General features: G+C 37.3%; 1 protein-coding gene across 5 annotated transcripts in view; it reads right to left on the bottom strand.

The window, feature by feature from the left end:
• DMXL2 (Dmx like 2) overlaps nucleotides 1–19482 on the bottom strand; it is a 160467-nt gene that overhangs the window by 89485 nt on the left and 51500 nt on the right. For 4 of the 5 annotated variants that reach the window (XM_021095420.2, XM_021095427.2, XM_021095423.2 and 1 more), the window contains exons 7-8: nucleotides 5132–5310; nucleotides 3214–3397 (exon numbers count right to left, since the gene is read on the bottom strand). The exons of the other annotated variant lie outside the window; for it this stretch is intronic. In XM_021095420.2, coding sequence (XP_020951079.1) covers nucleotides 3214–3397; nucleotides 5132–5310 — 363 coding nt within the window. The remainder of the gene's footprint in view (nucleotides 1–3213; nucleotides 3398–5131; nucleotides 5311–19482) is intronic. 5 annotated transcript variants of the gene reach the window in all.

Below are 19482 nucleotides of genomic sequence, written 5' to 3'. Positions count from 1 at the left end.
GTAACATTCAAGTATATATAAATGATCAAATGATCAAGTACTTTGTCCCACTAAATTTCAGTCACTATTAAAACATAACTTTAACTATTCTGACTGCTGCTTTAATTTCATTTATGCTTTAAATGTTGAAAAAATGTATAACTAGTACCCAATCATAGATAGTATCAGAGCAGGAATATTTTGCATAGAAATTTAAAGGACTACATCTTTAGCCTATCAAACCCTAAAAATATTCCTGCTTGATGAAACTGCAAAGTCATTTTGACTATGCAACCATTAAAAGTCTTAATATAAAGGTGCAATGTAAGGGTACAATTAGTAATGTAGAGAAATGTTTATAATAGACTAAATATAAAAATAAATTATAAATATTACTGTATAGTATGATCTAAATCCTTTAAATAAAGAAAAATGCACAAACACACATACTGGAATAGTTGGATTGTAGACTACATTTTCTTCTTTTTCCTAATTTTAAAATACACATATATTCTTTGTGTAATAAAAAGTCACATGAAAAATTAAGAAAATGAACAATGTTTACTATACTAAATTTCTGATTTTTTTTCTTTTTTGCCCCCTTTTTGGGGGGAACTTTTTTTTAATTGAAATGTAGTTGACTTACAATGTTGTGTTAGGATCAGGTGTACAGCAAAGTGATATATATGTAATTTTCAATAATGTGTTTATCTCATTTTATTCCCTAATAATAATGGATAAAATAGTTCACACTATATTATTATTAAATAATCTAATTTCTTAGAAAACACTTTTATTTCATAAATACTGTATTTAAAAATTAGAAAAATTGTAGTTCCCGTAGTGTCTCAGCTGATATGAATCTGACTAGCATCCATTAGGATGCAGGTTCAATCCCTGGCCTCACTCAGTTGGGTTAAGGATCCAGCGTTGCCATAAGCTATGGTATAGGCTACAGACACAGCTGGGATCCTGCATGGCTGTGGTTGTGGCTGTGGCTATGGCAAGGCTGGCGGCTATAGCTCTGACTCAACCCCTAGCCTGGGACTTTCCATATGCCATGGGTAGGGCCCTAAAAAGATCCCCCCCCCAAAAAAAATTGGAAAAATTATTTCACTTTCAAAATAAACCATGGGAGTTCCCATCCCAGCTCAGCAGTAACAAACCTGACTAGCATCCATGAGGACGCAGTTCAATGCCTGGCCTCCCTCAGTGGGTCAAGGATCTGGCATTGCCATGAGCTTCACTATAGGTCTTGGACACAGCTCAGATCCCGTGTTGCTGTGGCTATGGTGTGGGCTGGCAGCTATAGCTCTAATCTGACCCCTAGCTTGGGAACTTCCATGTGCCTTGGGTATGGTCCTAAAAAGACAAAAAGAAAAAAAAATTAAACCATGAAAATTATAATGCAATCATGTAAATTCATTTAATATCTTTTTTTTTCTTTTTTCCAACAATTTACTTGGCAAACATATTCACTGCAGGAGTTTCATAAGCCACTAGCATACAGAGTAATGTCTTTTAATAAGCCAATAAAGAAATAGCATACTCCAAACCAATGATAGATTAATGACTCTTACTGTTCTGGGCAAAGGAAGATGATAGAAATAAGTACAGATTAAGTTGAGGTATACATTCATACAAGTTAGGTTTCTGGGGAGAAAAGGTTTAATAAAACTGGAGTTGACTTTGAGCTGCCAGCGCAAAACGCACATCCCCTGTTGCAGGAGCATGTTGCTAGGAAACCACAACACCAGTGTTGGGCAGGCTAGGCTTCTGCAATGGTTATCACTCCAGGGACCAATGCCTGCCTTGCGCCACTGCCCACAAGGAGAGCTTAAGACAGGAAAATAGGTCTCTTCTCTTCCTGAGACTGTTGCTCAGTTTAACATCACTGCTGACCAAAAGCACCCTAGCCATTGCAGGAGGAAGTAGAGGGCTAGGTCATGACTATTGTCCATACCAAAACTCTCAGATATTCCTCACAAACTCTTGGTGTTTATAGTCTAAATGTTCTCTTGCCATAGTTGCTTTTCTTTCTCTTTTTAAATACCTTTCTTAGGGCTGCACCCGCAACATATGGAAGTTCCCAGGCTAGGGGCTGAATCAGAGCTGCAGCTGCCAGCTATGCCACAGCCACAGCAATGGGGCATCTGAGCCAAGTCTGTGGCCTACACCACAGCTCATGGCAACGCCATATCCTTAACCCACTGAGCCACAATGGGAACTCCCCACAGTTGCTTTTCCATGTGTTATCAATAAACCCTCAGTGGGGCCCCTCAGCAGCTGTGCTTATCAAGGACAACTGATGTGCTGATGACATCCTGATATAACTATACTTCTAAAAACAACTTTTGAGGGGGCTTTGTCATAAACAAGTGGATTTGAAATCATATCCAACCAATATACAACACAGATAAGAGATGGAGATGCTGGATGAGCCCACCTGCTCTTTCTCTGAGGTGTTCAGGTCTTCCCAGACTGGGAGCGTGACTTGTAAATGGATGGTTCCAGCCCTAGCCACTGCCAAACAGTAATTCCATGAGAAACCCTAAGGGGGACTGGCCCAGTGGGGCCCTGTCAGCCCCAGAACCATGACAGATAACAGTAAAATGATTGTTGTTTGAAGCCACAAATTTTGTGGTGATTTACACAGCAATAGATAACACAAACAGACCTGATTTCAGAATAATGTTTCTGGCTGCTAAAATAGCATATATAGGTTTACAAAGGTAAAATGAAAGATTAAAACCCAATATATGATAATACATGTGCTTTTTTATCAGTGTATTAAATAAAGTCTATTGTTGGATATAATAACTTCATAACTTAAATTCATGTAATATCAACATCTTTATTCTTATTCATAATAGCCATTTCTAATTAGAATAAAAGTAAAACAATCCTCATGAAACAAAAGCAAAACATTTTAAAGTACAACCAATTTCAAGGACTTTTATGTGTTTCATTAATCAAAGCTGCTTACTCCTAAAAATTTTCACCTTTGACATGCAAAATCAAAGAATTAAATTTATATTATTTACCTAGACTATATATCTAAGGTCATTATCAACTGTATCTGGCTTCTAAGGGGCATACAATAAGTGAGAAATCTTTCACTATTAATTTCATTATTAACACGTACCATGTGCATTATCTGCATCTTAGCTTATGAATTCCTCCCAGACTCACACTATCTACAAAATTCATTTACCATTTTAAATAAAATAGTACCTCAAGAGCATGCTGTATTCTGTCTTTGTGTTTTCCAGCATGAGTAAGGTTGCTGGCACCACTGGAAGTGGTGGTCTCACAAATCTGTTCGCCCAAAAGACAGTCTTCTGGTAATAAGGTTTCTGCCCAGAGCCGGCAGACACCATCATGGCATGAAGTTAGTAACACATTACAGACAGAACCTCTAATAACAAAGAGAAATAAATAAAAGTTACTATGAATATCAATGCCATCAATTAATTAAAGGCTATTAATAGTTCTTTACGCATAAAGGTGACATTAATGTAAAACTAACAGTATGATCTATGTGTATTTATTATTCTAATAATAATAATAGATTTCTACTATTTCACACTTTCACCAAACCCCATTTATTTCCTGTTCAGATCTATAAGGTAGCAGGCTGGATACAGGGCACCATCAGTTAACATAAAATAACAGACTGACTGTCCATGACACTCACCCTAATTCATTAAAATTATGCCTTGAACAGCTAAACTAATGACAAAATGACAAAATAGTGTATTTCTGCTTTAGAAATAACATTGTGTGGATAAAGAGTGGTCCAAGAGCCTGAAACCACACACAGTATTGCTGTGGACATCATAAAAACTAGAAAATGGTCTTGACAAAGGAAATTAGAAATTAATGTCAGACTACACATGTGCTGCTTGGAAACAAGGCTCTGGAGGACTAGCATCTTCTAAACAAAACAAACAAAACAGCAAATGAAAACCTAGTCATTGCAAATTGCAGAACGACCACTGTAAAAGATCATTAATTGCAATTAAACTGGCAATGGTTGCAGCATTTTGCTTTATCCTTCTTATCTAAACAGGTAAACAAATAAGCATCTTCATAATAAAACTGAAAGGAAAATATAACTTTAAGCTATATATCAATTTCCATTATGTTAAAACAAGCAAAAATGTCACAGCATCAAGCAGCTGAAATGATTTAACTGCTCATTAGGAAACAAAAAACAAAAAAAAATTCTCCCCTTAAAAAAATGCTTACACACACACACACACACACAAATGCTTACACAGAATCTGACTCAGTCAAATGTAAAATGTTCTGCAAATGTTTTCAATAGATGCAAATAACTTAAGCAGATTAAGTTAGAGTACTCTTTTATTTAGATTCCAAAGATGTTCAAATTCTCCATGTTATCACTTACTGAGCACCTCTATAATCCGTGCTGTATTTCCCATCAGGTGCAAACAGTGCCAGATACATTTGGCAGATGAAATAACCCTCTCTCAAAAACGAATACAGATTTCTAAGCAAGAGTTTTTAGAACTGTATATATAATATAGGAATCATGTATATGGGCTGTTTTTTAATTTGTTTAATCTTATGAATAACTTTAAGAGATGCTATGAGGAAAAAGTTATTAATAAATCCTTTGAGAAGTTTGTTGATAGCCCTACGATAAGAAAAATTTAGTCACTTTATTCACTGTACGTATATGATATGCTTTCCCAGCATGTTATATACTGACAGTTTATTATTATGTTTCATTTTCCCTCAATGTGTGCTTTTCTGTTATTTGCTAATGTTTCCTTCCTAGGATCTACTGCTTCTCCTACTACTGACAGTACCAGCTAACGCTGCCTGGGCACTCACAGCGTGCAAAGGTCTGTATAAGCTTTCACACTCACTCACACATTCTAGTCTCATACAACTCTGAGGTAGATACTTTTGCTATCCTCATTCTACAGAGGCATAGAGAGCTTAGGAAGTTCAGTTAAAATCTCACAAAGGTGGTAACAACAGCAGAATTTGAATTCAGGCAGTTTACGCCCGGAACCTATGCTCTTAATTGCCATCATGTCAATTAACAGCATCTTTGCTTTCATTATGTTTATAAACATTTAAGTACACAAAGTGAAGTTACATGACACAGTTGTCTAACCTGGGCATATACTTGCTAGTTTTACGCCATGAAAAACCTGTCACAGCTCGGGGATGTGCCAAATAAACAAAGGAAAATTGGGTAGATGTTTGTCTTCTTTTCACTTCATGATGATCCTGAGGTATAATTGAAGACTTCCAACCAGTCATAGGATACCATACTTTCAAAAGACAATCATCCTGCAAAAATATATAGGGCATATAAAGCGAATTTGTACATACACAATTCAAAATTTAAGTGGTTTGAAGAAGCTTTAAAGATTAAGCTATATATAAATAAAACATAAAACATGTGACCTACATATAGTACAAAACCAAATCCAAAATGATGCCAATTACTCTAAATTAGCTTGAGAAAAAACTTGACAGGGTGCTTATTATCCATCTTCTCTACACAAAGATTGTTTTCACAGAAACTGATGCCAAGTTATCCACTTCAATGTTATACAAGGGTCACTGTAAAGAAAAGACTCTGAAACCACGTGCTAGCTTGGATAGGATAAGAAAGAAGCCATGTTATCATCTATTATCATCTTCTTTTTGAGGTGATCTGAAAAGATGAAACAAACCCTTTTTAAATATGACTTGCTCATTACTCCAGATCAGGACTCAGGCAAACTTTTCTTATACGAGGCCAAGTAAGTTAGGCTTTGTGAACCATAGTCTCTGACACAGATTCTTCCTGGGTTTTTTCTCATTACCCTTTAAATATGTAAAGAACAGAGTTCCTGTCGTGGTGCAGTGGAAACAAATCCTACTAGGAATGAAGAGGTTATGGTTTCGATTCCTGGCATCGCTCAGTGGGTTAAGGATCTGGCAATGCCATGAGCTGTGCTATAGGTTGCAAACACCACTCGGATCTGGCATTGCTATGGCTGTGACATGGGCCGGCAGCTGTAGCTCTGATTAGATTCCTAGTCTGGGACCCTCCATATGCCACAGGTATGGCCCTAAAAAGCCAAAAAAAAAAAAAGTGAAAATCATTCTTGGCTCATGGGCCATAGTTTTCTGATCCCTGGTCTAAATGGTCAGCGGGCATTTAGGCAGTTTTCAGGAACCACCTCTATGCCTACTGAAGGTATTTACAGGTATAACAAAAAGTACTGACTTTATCATTCTATTCAGGTCTAAGAATTTTGTGAAAGACCTAAATAATGCTGTCTTCTTTAATAGACACTATCTCTTTTATAATACATCAGCCTCAATGGTGGTAAGACCATGAAAGAAAATAATGATACCATTTATGTAAACTCCCAATCTCGGAGTTCCCATCGTGGCTCAGTGATTAATGAATCCAACTAGGAACCATGAGGTTGTTGGGTTCAATCCCTGGCCTCATTCAGTGGGTTGAGGATCTGGCATTGCCATGAGCTGTGGTGCAGGTCACAGGTGCCGCTCAGATCTGGCATTGCTGTGGCTCTGGCATAACCCAATGGTTACAGCTCCAATTAGACCCCTAGCCTGGGAACCTCCATATACCATGGGAGTAGCCCTAGAAAAGACAAAAAGACCAAAAAAAAAAAAAAAAAAAAAAAAAAAAAAAAACCACAACAACAACAAAAAATGGCCAATCTCTAAGGAACAAAATTACAGATTTCCATCTGGACTTAGACAAACACTTAAGTTTTTTTCTTGGTACCTAAAGCATCAAGTAAAAGAATAGCAAAGAGAAACCCACGTTAAAGAGATATAAGGAAGAATAAAAACCAATGAAATATGAAAAATAGAGAAATCAATGAATCCAAAAGTTATTTTTTGACAAGATCAATAAAATATTTAGAGAGAAAACGCAAATTATCATTATCAAGAATGAAGGAGGGGACGTAACTACAGACAGAATTAAAAAAACCTGAGGTAATATCATGAACAATTTTATCCCATTAAATTCAAAAATTTATGTTAAATCCCTTGAAACACAATTTCTTAAAAAATTGACAAAGGAAGAAAGAGAAGACCTGGATAATTCTACATCTACTAAAGATGCTGAATTCACAATTTGAATCTTTTCACTGAAAAACAAAACAAAACTAAAACTACAACTAAAATCCTAGACCCAGATGGCTTTACTGGTGAATTTTACCAAACATTTAAGGAATGTTTCAGAAAACTGAGAAAAAGATCCCATTATATAAGGGCAATATTATTACTCAGATACCAAAACCAAAAGACGTAAGAAAACTACACATGAATATCTTTCATGAATACTCAAACACCATTAATAAATTATTAGCAAACCTAATCCAGCCACATATTTAAAAAAAAAAATCATGACCAAATAGTTTATCCTAGCAAAGTGAAACACGTTTAACATTGGAAAAGTCAATAACTATATTTCATCATATTAACAAAATGAAAATGCAAACCTACATAATTTTCTCACTATGTGCAGAAACAATCATTTGACAAAAGTAAACTCTAATTCATGGTGGAAAGAACACTCTCAGCATTCCAGGAATAGGAAGGACAGAAGTGAACACTCAACATGGTCAAGGTGAGCAACTCTACAATAAGTCTACACCTTACATCATATCTAACAGTGAAAGACAATGCTTTTCCCACAAAATGGGGAACAACACAAGAATATCTGCTCTCATCAATTCTCCTCAACATTGCACTAGAGTTTCTAGCGCTTGCAATATATTGGGCAAGGGAAGAAAATAAAAAGCATACAGATTTGAAAGGAAGAAGTAAAACTGTCTTTATTTACCAAAGCCTAAGAAAACTAACAAAAAAGCCACTAGAAAATATAAGCAAAGTCAAAAGACTAAGTATCAAAATTCAAAAATCAATTCTATTTCTATACATTAGCAATAATTAGAAATGTAATTTCTGTAAAGACTTTTTGCATTATGAAGATAAACAAATTATGTACACCAAAAACTATGAAACACTGGTAAGAGGAAGAAAATATAAATAAACAGAAATACACCACATTCGTAGATGAGAAAACAAATGTTACTGATAGACAATTCCTCTCAAACAGACTTATAGAGATACAATGTAAATACCATGGAAATCATAGCAGGCTTCTTCATAGAAACTGACAAAATCTGTATGGACAACAAAGGACTGATACCACCAAAAATATTTTAAAAGAAGACAACAAAATCAGAAGACTCACTATCCAATTTCAAGACTAACTATAAAGCTCTAATAATAAAGACATATTATTACCATAAGGGCATATATATATAACTAGTTTATGTATCATATACAAGTATATATACATATATATATATAACTGTGATTTTGATATATACATCAATGGAACACAACAGACAGGAGGCCAGGAACATATCCACACATGCATGTAAAATTGATTTTCAACAAAATTGTCTAGGAAATTCGATGGAGATTGGACTGCCTTTTTAAGAAATGTCACTGAAATATCTTGATTACCCTTTGTGAAAAAAACTGATCTCAAACCAAACACAAAAAATCCACCTCAACATGTGAAATTCAAAACTATAAAACTTCTAAAAGAAAATATAATAAAATATCTTTGTGACTTCAGGGTACACAAAGATTTCTTCAATCTAAGACATAAAAAGCACAAACCAATAAAAAAAATTGGTCAGTTGGGCTTCTTCAAAATTAAAAACTTCTGCAGAGCAAAAGACACTTTAAAAACAAAAAAAGGCAAGGAGTTCCTGTCGTAGCTCAGCAGTTTACGATCCTGACTAGTATCAATGAAGACGCAGATTCAATCCCTGGCCTTGCTCAGTGGGTTAAGGATCTGGCATTGCCACTGAGCTGTGGTGTAGGTCGCAGATGCGGCTCAGATCCAGCATTCCTGTGGCTGTGGTGTAGGCTGGCAGCTACAGCTCCAATTCAACCCCTAGCCTGGGAACCTCCATATGCCCTGGGTGTGGCCCTAAAAAGACGGAAAATAAATAAATAAAGGCAAGTCACAGACTGAGAGAAAATATCTACAATAACTTATCTATCAAATGTAGTAGAATATACAAAGAACTCCTATAATTCTGTAATAGTGAGAAAACCAACCCAATTTTTTTAATGGACAAAGGTTGAATAAACACATATCCAGAAAAAGCATACAGAGAACCAATAAACATGTGCTTGACATCATTAGAAGTAGGGTTGCCACTGTAGCTCAGTGGGTTAAGAACTTGACATTGTCTCTGTGCGGATGTGGGTTCAATCCTTGGATTTGCTCAGTGGGTTAGGATCCAGTGTTGCCGCAAGCTGCAGCACAGATCACAGATATGGCTTGGATCTGTTGTGACTGTGGCTGTGGTGTAGGTCTGCAGCTGCAGCTCCTATTTGACCCCTAGCCCAGAAACTTCCATAAGCTGTAGGTGCAGCTATAAAAAGAAAAAGAAGAAGGAAAACACATATTAAAACCACAATAAGATACCACTACACAACTATTAGAATGGCTAATATTAAAAAGGCTGACAATACCAAATGTTGGCAAAAAAGGAAAGCAAATGCAGTTGCTTGTGGGCATGCAAAATGGTACAACTTTGGAAAGTGTTTGGTACTTTTTTATAAAGTATCATGTGACCCACCAATTCTACTCCTAGGTATTTTTTACCCATGAGAAATGAAATGTTTATACAAAGACTTGAAAATGAATGGTCATAGCAGCTTTGTTCATTTTAGCCTAAAACTCCAAACAACCTCAATAATTATCAACAGAAGAATGGATAAACAAATCATGATATCCATGTTTGAAATACAACTACGATACAAAAGAACAAATTACTGATGCACACGATATGGATGAATCACAAAATACTGTATTTAGGGCAAGTACTCAGACACAAAAGAGTATATATTATGCAGTTTCACTTAAATGAAAATAATACAGACAAATCTAATCAATACTGATAGGAAGCAGAGCAGCTATCTGTTATCTGGAACTAGGAATAGGAGTGAGGATTAAATGAGAAGAGGTAAAAGAAAACCTTCCGAAATGATGAAAGTGTCCTATAACTTGATCATGGTGGTGATTACGTAGGTCTCTAAATTTGCCAAAATTCACTGAATAGTACATTTTATAAATAACTTTATTTAAAAAAAAAAAAAAAAGGAATTCCCATCATGGCACAGTGGAAACGAATCTGACTAGGAACCATGAGTTGCGGGTTCGATCCCTGGCCTTGCTCAGAGGGTTGAGGATCCAGCGTTGCCATGAGCTCTGGTGTAGGTTGCAGACACAGCTCGGATCTGGCATGGCTGTGACTGTGGCATAGGCCGGCAACTACAGCTCTGATATGACCGCTAGCCTGGGAACCTCCATATGCCGTGGGTGTGGCCCTAAAGAAGGACAAAAAAAAGAAAAAAAAAAAAAAAAACAAAACACAACTTTGTTAATTACACATGAAAATTATACCATATAAAATTAATTATTTAAAAACAAGACAAGATTGGCATACAGGGGTATTCATTTTTAATAGCAACAGAAAAAAATTGGAACCACTACCTGTTTATTAACAGTTAACTGGTTAAGTTAAATTACAGTATATATTCCATTCATATAATGGAAAATTACATCACCTTTACAGAGGATATATGTGTACTGACACATTAATCTACCTGTGATACAGTGAAATCAGTCTAAAGAATATGCACACACACACTTCTCTGTGGTTTACAAAGGTATCAAGAAGTCTAAAAGAATACATATTAAATAGAGATCGGTTGCCTTTTTTTACTTGGCATAGGGCTATCTGGGAGTGATTTTCATTTTCTCTGCATGCTTAACAATAAACACATATCATGTTTAAAAAGTAAAAATATTTCCATATTAAAGGGGAAATAAAGGTCAATAAGCCAATCCTTAAATAATCAAAATGCTTGGGGTTCCCATTGTGACTCAGCGGTAAGGAACCCAACTAGTATTCATGAGGATGCGGGTTCAATCCCTGGCTTCATTCAGTGAATCAAGGATCCAGCATTGCCGTGAGCTATGGTGCAGGTCACAGACATAGCTCGGATCTGGCATTGCTGTGGCTGTGGTATCAGCTGGCAGCTGCAGCTCCGGTTCAACCCCTAGGAACCTCCATATGCCATGGGTATGGCCCTAAAAAGCAAAAAAATAAATAAAAAATAAAATAATAACCAAAATACTAAATCAAGGTATAGAGAGAACTGTTTTCAAGAGAAGGAAAAGCTTCCTTGAACATTCTGTAACCTGCTCAAAATCATCCTCCTCACAAATTCTTCTCATCCTCACCCTTAGAAAGCCCAGTTTTCCCCTCAAAAGGGTAACTCTCTATTAAAGAAAACATTTTTGAAAAAAAAAAGATGTTTCAAGTCACTTTCAAATTTTTAAATAATCAATTGTTAGTAATCAAGTGTTCGTAGATAAACTTTTATGAACATAGAATTTAAAAATTTTTTTTAACTGAATGACTCTTTAAATTCTATAATGGTTTAGAATTTTCAAGTTTCACACACGTGATTTCATATAATCCCATAGCAACCCTTTTTGTTTCATCCCTTACCCCTATATTGCCCCTCCCCACCATCCCTCTTTCCACTGGTAACCACGTGTTTGTTATCTTTTTTAAATTCCACATATAAGTGCTACCAGGTACTTCTGACTTACCTCACTTAACATAATGCCCTCCAAGTCCATTTATGTTGCTGCTAATGGCAAAATTTCATTCTTTTTTTATGGCTGAGTGGTATTTCATTCTACACACACACACACACACACACACACACACACACACAGAGGGCCCAAATCAATAAAATCAGAAATGAAAAAGGAGAAGCTAGAACCAACACCACAGAAATACAAAGGATCGTGAGAGACTTACGAGCAACTATACTCCAATGACATGGACAACCTAGAAGAAATGGAAGAATGCTCAGAAAGATACAGAAAGAAATGGAAAATATGAACTGACCAATTACCAGTAATGAAATTGAATTAGTAATTTAAAAACTCCTAACAAACAACAGTCCAGGACCAGATGGCTACACAGGTGAATTCTATCATATATTTAGAGAATAGTTAACACCCATCGTTCCCAAACCATTCCCAAAGGAGTACTTCCAAATTCATCTGTGAGGCCAGAATCACCCTGTTACCAAAACCAGACAGACATCACATACACATAAAAAAAATTATAGGCCTGGAGTTCCTGTCATGGCTCAGTGGTTAACGAATCTGACTAGGTTACCATGAGGGTGCGGGTTCGATCACTGGCCTCCCTCAGTAGGTTAAGGATCTGGCATTGCTGTGAGCTGTGGTGTAGGCGGCAGACATGGCTCGGATCCCGCGTTGCTGTGGCTCTGGCGTAGACCCGTGGCTCCAGCTCCGATTAGACCCCTAGCCTGGGAACCTCCATATGCCATGGGTGCAGCCCTAGAAAAGGCAAAAAGACAAAAAAAAAAAAAAAAAAATTATAGGCTAATATCATTGATGAGCACAGATGCAAAAGTCCTCAACAAAATATTTGCAAACCAAATTCAACAATACATTAAAAGAATCATATACCATGATCAAGTGGGATTTATTCCAGGGATGTGAGGATTCTTCAGTATTAACAAATCAATGTGATACACTATAGTAACAAACTGAAGAATAAAAACCATACGATCATCTCAATACTTGCAGAAAAAACTTTTGATAAAGTTCGCAGAAAAAGCTTTTGATAAAGTTCAAGATCCATTTATTCTTAAAAACAAAAAACAAACAAACAAAAAACTCCAGAAAGTTGGCACAGAGAGAACCTACCTCAACACAATAAAGGCCAGATAGACAAACCCATGGCTAATATCCTTCTCAACAGTGAAATGCTGAAAGCATTTCCTCTAAGATCAAGAACTAGACAAAAATGTCTACTCTCAACACTTTTATTCAACATAATTTTGGAAGTGCTAGCCATAGCAGAGAAGAAAAAGAAATAAAAGGAATCCAAATTGGAGAAGAAAAAGACACATGCATCTGCATGTTCACTGCAGCACTATTCACAATAGCCAAGACATGGAAACAACCTAAATGTCCATCGAGAGGTAATACATTAAGAAGATGTGGTGTATATACACAATGGAATACTACTCAGCCATAAAAAAGAATAAAATAACGCCATTTGCAGCAACATGGAAGGAACTGGATACTCATACTAAGTAAGCCAGAAAGAGAAAGACACACACCATATGATATCACTTATATCTGGAATCTAATACATGACACAAATGAACCTTTCCACAGAAAAGAAAATCATGGACATGGAGAACAGACTTGTGGTTGCCAAGGGGGAGAGTAATGGAGTGGGACGGACTGGGAATTTGGGGTTAATAGATGCAAACTATTGCCTTTGGAAAGAATAAGCAATGAGATCCTGCCGTATAGCACTGGGAACTATATTTAGTCACTTGTAATGGAGCATGATAATGTGAAAAAAAAAAAAAAGAATGTGTACATGTCTGTGTGACTGGGTCACCTTGCTGTACAGCAGAAAATTGACAGAACACTGTAAACCAGCTATAATGGAAAAAATTTAAATCATTATAAAAATATTGGAAAAGTAAAACTGTCACTATTTGTAGATGACAAGACACTATACATCAAAAATCCTAAAGATGCTACCAGTAAACTACTAGAGCTCATAATGAATGCAGTAGAGTTGCAGGATACAAAATTAATATAAGAAGTCTCGGAGTTCCCGTTGTGGCTCAGTGATTAACGAATCCGACTAGGAACCATGAGGTTTCGGGTTTGATCCCTGCCCTTGCTCAGTGGGTTAACAATCCAGCATTGCCGTGAGCTGTGGTGTAGGTTGCAGACGTGGCTCGGATCCCATGTTGCTGTGGCTCTGGTGTAGGCTGGTGGCTACAGCTCTGATTAGACCCCTAGCCTGGGAACCTCCATATGCCACGGGAAGCGGCCCTAAAAAGGGCAAAAAGACCGAAAAATAAAATTAAATTAAATTAAAAAAAAAGAAGTCTGTTGCATTTCTATACACTAACAATGAAAGATCAGAAAGAGAAATTAAGGAAACAATCCTGTTTATCATCATACTCAGAAAACTATAAGACAGTGATGAAGAAACTGAAGAAGACACAGGTATAAAGATATACCAGGTTCCTAGATTGGAACAGCTAATATTATTAAAGATTGGAACTACCCAAGAAGGTCTACAGACTCAATGCAATCCCTACCAGAATACCAATGGCTTTTCACAGAACTAGAATGAATAAATTCAAAATTTGCATGGAAACACAAACAGAATTTAAACAAACACCTAGCAAGCAATCCAAAAAACAAAAAACAAAACAAAACAAAACAAAAAAACAATTCTTGAGCTGAAGATTTAACCAGGTACATCTTGTGGGGAGGAAAAGGAAGACTAGGAGTTGTAGTCGTGGCTCAGAGGAAATGAATTCGAATAGGAATCATGCAGTTGTGGGTTCAAACCCTGGCCTCACTCAGTGGGTTAAGGATCTGGCATTGCTGTGAGCTGTGGTATAGGTCACAGAGGTGGCTCAGATCTGGCATTATTGTGGCTGTGGCGTTAGGCCATCAGCTATAGCTCTGATTGGACCCCTAGCCTGGGAACCTCCATATGCCTCAGGTGTGGCCCTAAAAAAGCAAAAAAAAAAAAAAAAAAAAAAAAAAAAGGAAGACTAAGCTCAAATAAAAAGTTAAAATACTCTTAAGCCCTCCAAAAATTCAATTTACCACACTTATTAAAAACAGATCTTACAGGAATTCCTGTTATGGCTCAATGGGTTAAGATCAGATTAGTATCCTTTAGGATACAGGTTTGATCACTGTCCTCGCCCAAAGAGCTAAGGACTCGGTGTTGCCGCAAGCCATGGCAGAAGTCACAGATCCAGCTCAGATCTGGCATTGCTATGGCTGTGGTGTAGGCCAGCAGCTGCAGCTCCAATTTAACCCCTAGCCTGGGAACTTCCTATGCCACAACAAAGATTTAACATCAAAAAAATTACTTGACAGAGTGCCCACCATAGTGCAGTGGGTTAATAATCTGACTACAGCAGTTCAGGTAGCTGCAGAGGTGCAGGTTCAATTCCAGCCTGGCCCATTGGGTTAAAAGGATCCCGCACCGCTGGAGCTTTGGTGTGGGTGATGGCTGTGACTCGGATTCAATCCCTGGTCCAGGAATATCCATGTCCAGCAGGTGTGGCAAAAAATGGAAAAAAAAAAAAAAAGCATTTGATAAACTATAATATTAAAAATCCTAAAGGTAATTGGATTTGAGACCCCAAAACACCTGAACTGAAATCCTGTCATGTGTAGCAGAGGCGGTGGAAAATACCTTCTAGTGGTAAATTACAGTTACCATCTGTTTCATCAAGTCAGACAAGCTTGGCTTTATTAACAGCAGCAGAACAGATTGGAGGGGAGGGGGAACTAACATTACAAAGTTAGTTTCTGTTCTTTTTATCAAGAGGATCTTAATTAGATGTGATATCTTCTCAAAAAACATGAAGAAATAAGCTTTTTAAATCATGACACATTTTATTAACTCCCAAAGGCCATTCTTATCTTTCCATAAAAAATGTGAAACATTTAGCTCTTAGGCGAATAGAATATTAAAAGCTTAAGGGAATGTGACTAATACAATGAAAAAAAAAATAATAATCAGCTGCCAAGGCATGTGCAATAAAAATTCAGAGAAGATACTGAAGTGTACAAACAAATCACCTTTGAGGAGCTTAAAATCTAGTTGACCCATTTAAGGGGACATACTTTTTAGTCTTACTACTTATTTTTGTCCGAAGTACAAAGGTATCTTCCAGATTTATTAAGGATGAGAATTCAAATTAATCAGAACATGTTCAGACAATGAATAATGATCCTCTTACATGGCTCATTAATATTTTTTAAAGTACCAAGTAACCCTGTCAAGATTATATATACTAAAATGGTCTCAAAGTTTAGCCAGTTGTAACACACACAGTGGCAAACACCACATGCTGTAAGCAAAATTAGGTAATCAGAAATATTAAGAATATATGAGGGAAATCAACTATAAGCTCTGTCATTTCAATAGGGATAGAGGAGGATAGTTACACAGGTAGTTGTAGAAGTCCCAGTAGGGGACCAAAGATAGAAAAGGAAACCTAGAGAACTTTGAGAGAAGACTGTAAGTTAATAATTGCTTAAGAAAGCCATCAGAACACCATGGAATGAAGCAGGCTTGCTTAAATATAAAAATATAAATAAAAGCAGGAGATATGCCTCAGGTCATTAAGTAAAAGATAAAATGAGGCTTGTATTCACATTCACCAAGATAATGATCCTTAGGATCAAGGACTGGAATTTAAGGGAAAGATGAGGAGACCCTCACTATATGGAAACCTGAGATGACTCAACATATTTAAAATGTCACCATCCTTCCACTGATTTGAATAAGGACCATGACAGTCCTAGTTTGACCTCATAGGGTCAAATTTTCTCTTACTGGATATGAAGAAGAAAATGATGGAAGCCTGAAGTCTACCAGAAGAGTAAGGACAATGGCCTGCCTGCTTGTATCCCTCACAAGCGTCCTATCTTAATAAATCTATTTCTTGCCTATCACTTTGTCTCTCAATGAATTCCTTCGGCACTAAGACACAAAGAACCTGAACCTCGGTAAGTCCAGACACCAGGTGAGTGATTCTACTTAAGTGAAAAGAAAGCAAAACGACAACAAAAATGTAGGTTCAAGTCACAATCTGGCTTTTGGTTGGGCTAAAGTCCCAGCATGTGGGTTTACCAAATCCCAATCTGGATTCTGGCTAGGTTCCAGTTAGAAGTTGTTTCAGTTTCAATTTAGCTACAAAGAAATAAATTCTGTCAACAACCTAAAAGAGCTTGGAAGAGGATTCCACCCTTGTCAAGTCTCCAAGTAAAAATTCAGCCCAGCTGACACCTTACTGTAGCCTTTATAGAGTCCCTGATCACAGCATGCAAGCTATGTTCAGACACCCAACCCACAGAAGGTGAGATAACAAATGTGTTGTTTTAAGCTGCTAAATTTGTAATAATCTGTTATGCACTAATAGAAAACTAATACAGACTCCAAGTGTTAGGAGTAAAATTAAGGCAGGCAGAGGGAATAGAAAGTACAGTGGGAGGTGAAATGCAATTTTTAAAAGGGGTGCTTAGGGAGAGCCTCATTAAGGCAGTGACATTTACGTTATTAACGGGGAAAGCCACACAGGCCTGTGGGGGAAGGATTTTCCTAGGTGTGGAGAACAAGTACAATAGAAAATGAGGAGAAAAAGGGAGCCGGTAGTAACTACAATCAACTATTTCAAGGTGCTATCTGGAGGGCAAAGAAATGTAAAAGAAGCTGAGAGAGGTCAAGAGTTGTTTTTTGTTATTGTTGTTGCTTATTTGCTTTAGAATGGATGAGATGATAGCACATTGTGTATGCTATGCTGTATTAGCTCAGGCTGCAATAACAAAATACCATAGACTGGGTGGCTTAAACAAAGCAATCATTTCCTCACAATTCTGGATGCTGGAAGCCTAAGATCAGGGTGTTGGCATGGTCAGGTTGTGGTGAGACCTCTCTTCCTGGCTTTTAGACAGCCACCTGCTTGCTATGTCTTCACATGGTAGAGAGAGGAAAAGATTTCTGGTATCTCTTCTTATAAGGATACTATTCCTCCCAGGAGAGCCAACCTCATGACCTTACCTTAACTTAATTACCTACAAAAGGCCCCATCTCCAAACACCATCACTTCAGGGGGTGTAGAGTTCCAGTGTGTGAATGGGGCGGGAGACACAGGTATTCAGTCCTTCACACATGCTAATGCGATGCCCCAAAGGAGAAGGAAAAACCAATGGAGAAGAGAGGAGACTACTGCAAAAGTGAGATAACCTGAGTAAGCAGGGGCAACTGAGATCAAGTTCCCAAACGGAAGAACGGGCCTTGTATAAAAAGCAGACAATTCATTCACAGCAACAGAAGTGAAGGTAGAACATACAAGCACAGATGTAGGGCCATGGGTAGATATACATAGATAGTGGGAACTTATCAAAGTGCTCTTCTGATTACATCTATTTTCTCAGGCAAGAATCTACAGTACACAAATGCTAACATGGGAGCAAGGATTGTCAAGGGAATCTACAGATACTCTGTGGCACAGAGCTTCAGTTTTTTGTTTGTTTGTTATGGCCAAATCCACAGTATATAGAAGTTCCCGGGCCAAGGTCTGAATTCAAGCCACTTCTGCAACACACCTCAGCTGCTGCAACTCTGGATGCTTTAGCCCACTATGCCGAATCCTTTAACCCACTTCACCAGGCCAGGAATCACACCCCTGCCTCTGCCTCTGCCTCTGCCAGTGACCTGCTGCAGTCAGATTCTTAACCCACTGCATCACAGCAGGAATTCCAAACTTCAGTTTTAAATATAGTAGCTAGAGAGAGACAATGCATGATGTCCATGCAAGGTGACAAATCAGATCAGAGGTGCCTGCATAATGCAAAACAAACAAAAAACCCTAAGGACTAGCCCTAAATGAAAGGGTGAAATCAAGGAAAAAACCTCCTCTGAAAAAGGATATGGTAAGGAAAAGTCCACCTGCACCTGGACCCTAAGTGAAGGAAATAGTCTCTGCTGGGTGTCTGTAACCACAAAACAGGCCTTAGGAGACCCATGTGCACACTGTGTGGCAGTTTCCAAGCTGAGAATTTAGTTTGAGTTGGGTGTGCCCCCAAGTGTCTGGCAGAAGCTACATAAACCTTTCCTAGATGAATGCATAATCGACCTAGGCCCCAAAGCATCCCCACAAACACATTTTCAATAAATATTTTCTCAATGAAATACAAAGCCAGCTGATTATGGTGATTTGAAATCCAAAATACCTGGTTTAAAACTGGAGCTCTACCTTCAGACTAGCCCTGTATTCTCAGGGAAGTTCTCAAGCCACAATTTCCTCTTCTGTAAAACAGGCAGAGTATTGCTCGACCCACAGGCTTTTTGAAAGCACACATTCCAGTACATAAACTGTCAAAAACTTGTAGTTACTGTCATAACAGTATCAGCAGTTATTATTCTAATAACAAATTACCTGTAAGTTGTACTTAATTATACAAAATAAACTTGCTGGCACCAATAAAATACTTCTGCACCACCTATGTCTACGCCAAAATAACCGAACCTGATTCTAATCTATTCTCTGGACAACCCATGGATAAAAGAATGAGTCACAATAAAAACTAGAAAAACTTCTATTTAGAATAATAAAAATAATACATATTAAATGCATTTTAATTAAAAAAAAAAACTTATAGGACAAAGCTAGGCTTAGAGGGAAAGCTATAATGTTAAGTGTATATACCAAAAACAAAAAGGGCTGGAGTTCCCATTGTGGCTCAGAGGTAATGAACCCAACTAGTATTCATGA

Source organism: Sus scrofa, chromosome 1 (genome assembly GCF_054392235.1).
Source record: "Sus scrofa isolate SSC_HxYL_T2T_F1_AM1 chromosome 1, Sscrofa_HxYL_maternal_Yorkshire_Landrace_v2.0, whole genome shotgun sequence".
In the NCBI taxonomy this organism is placed as follows: domain Eukaryota; kingdom Metazoa; phylum Chordata; class Mammalia; order Artiodactyla; family Suidae; genus Sus; species Sus scrofa.
This window is presented reverse-complemented; position numbering and strand designations above follow the sequence as displayed.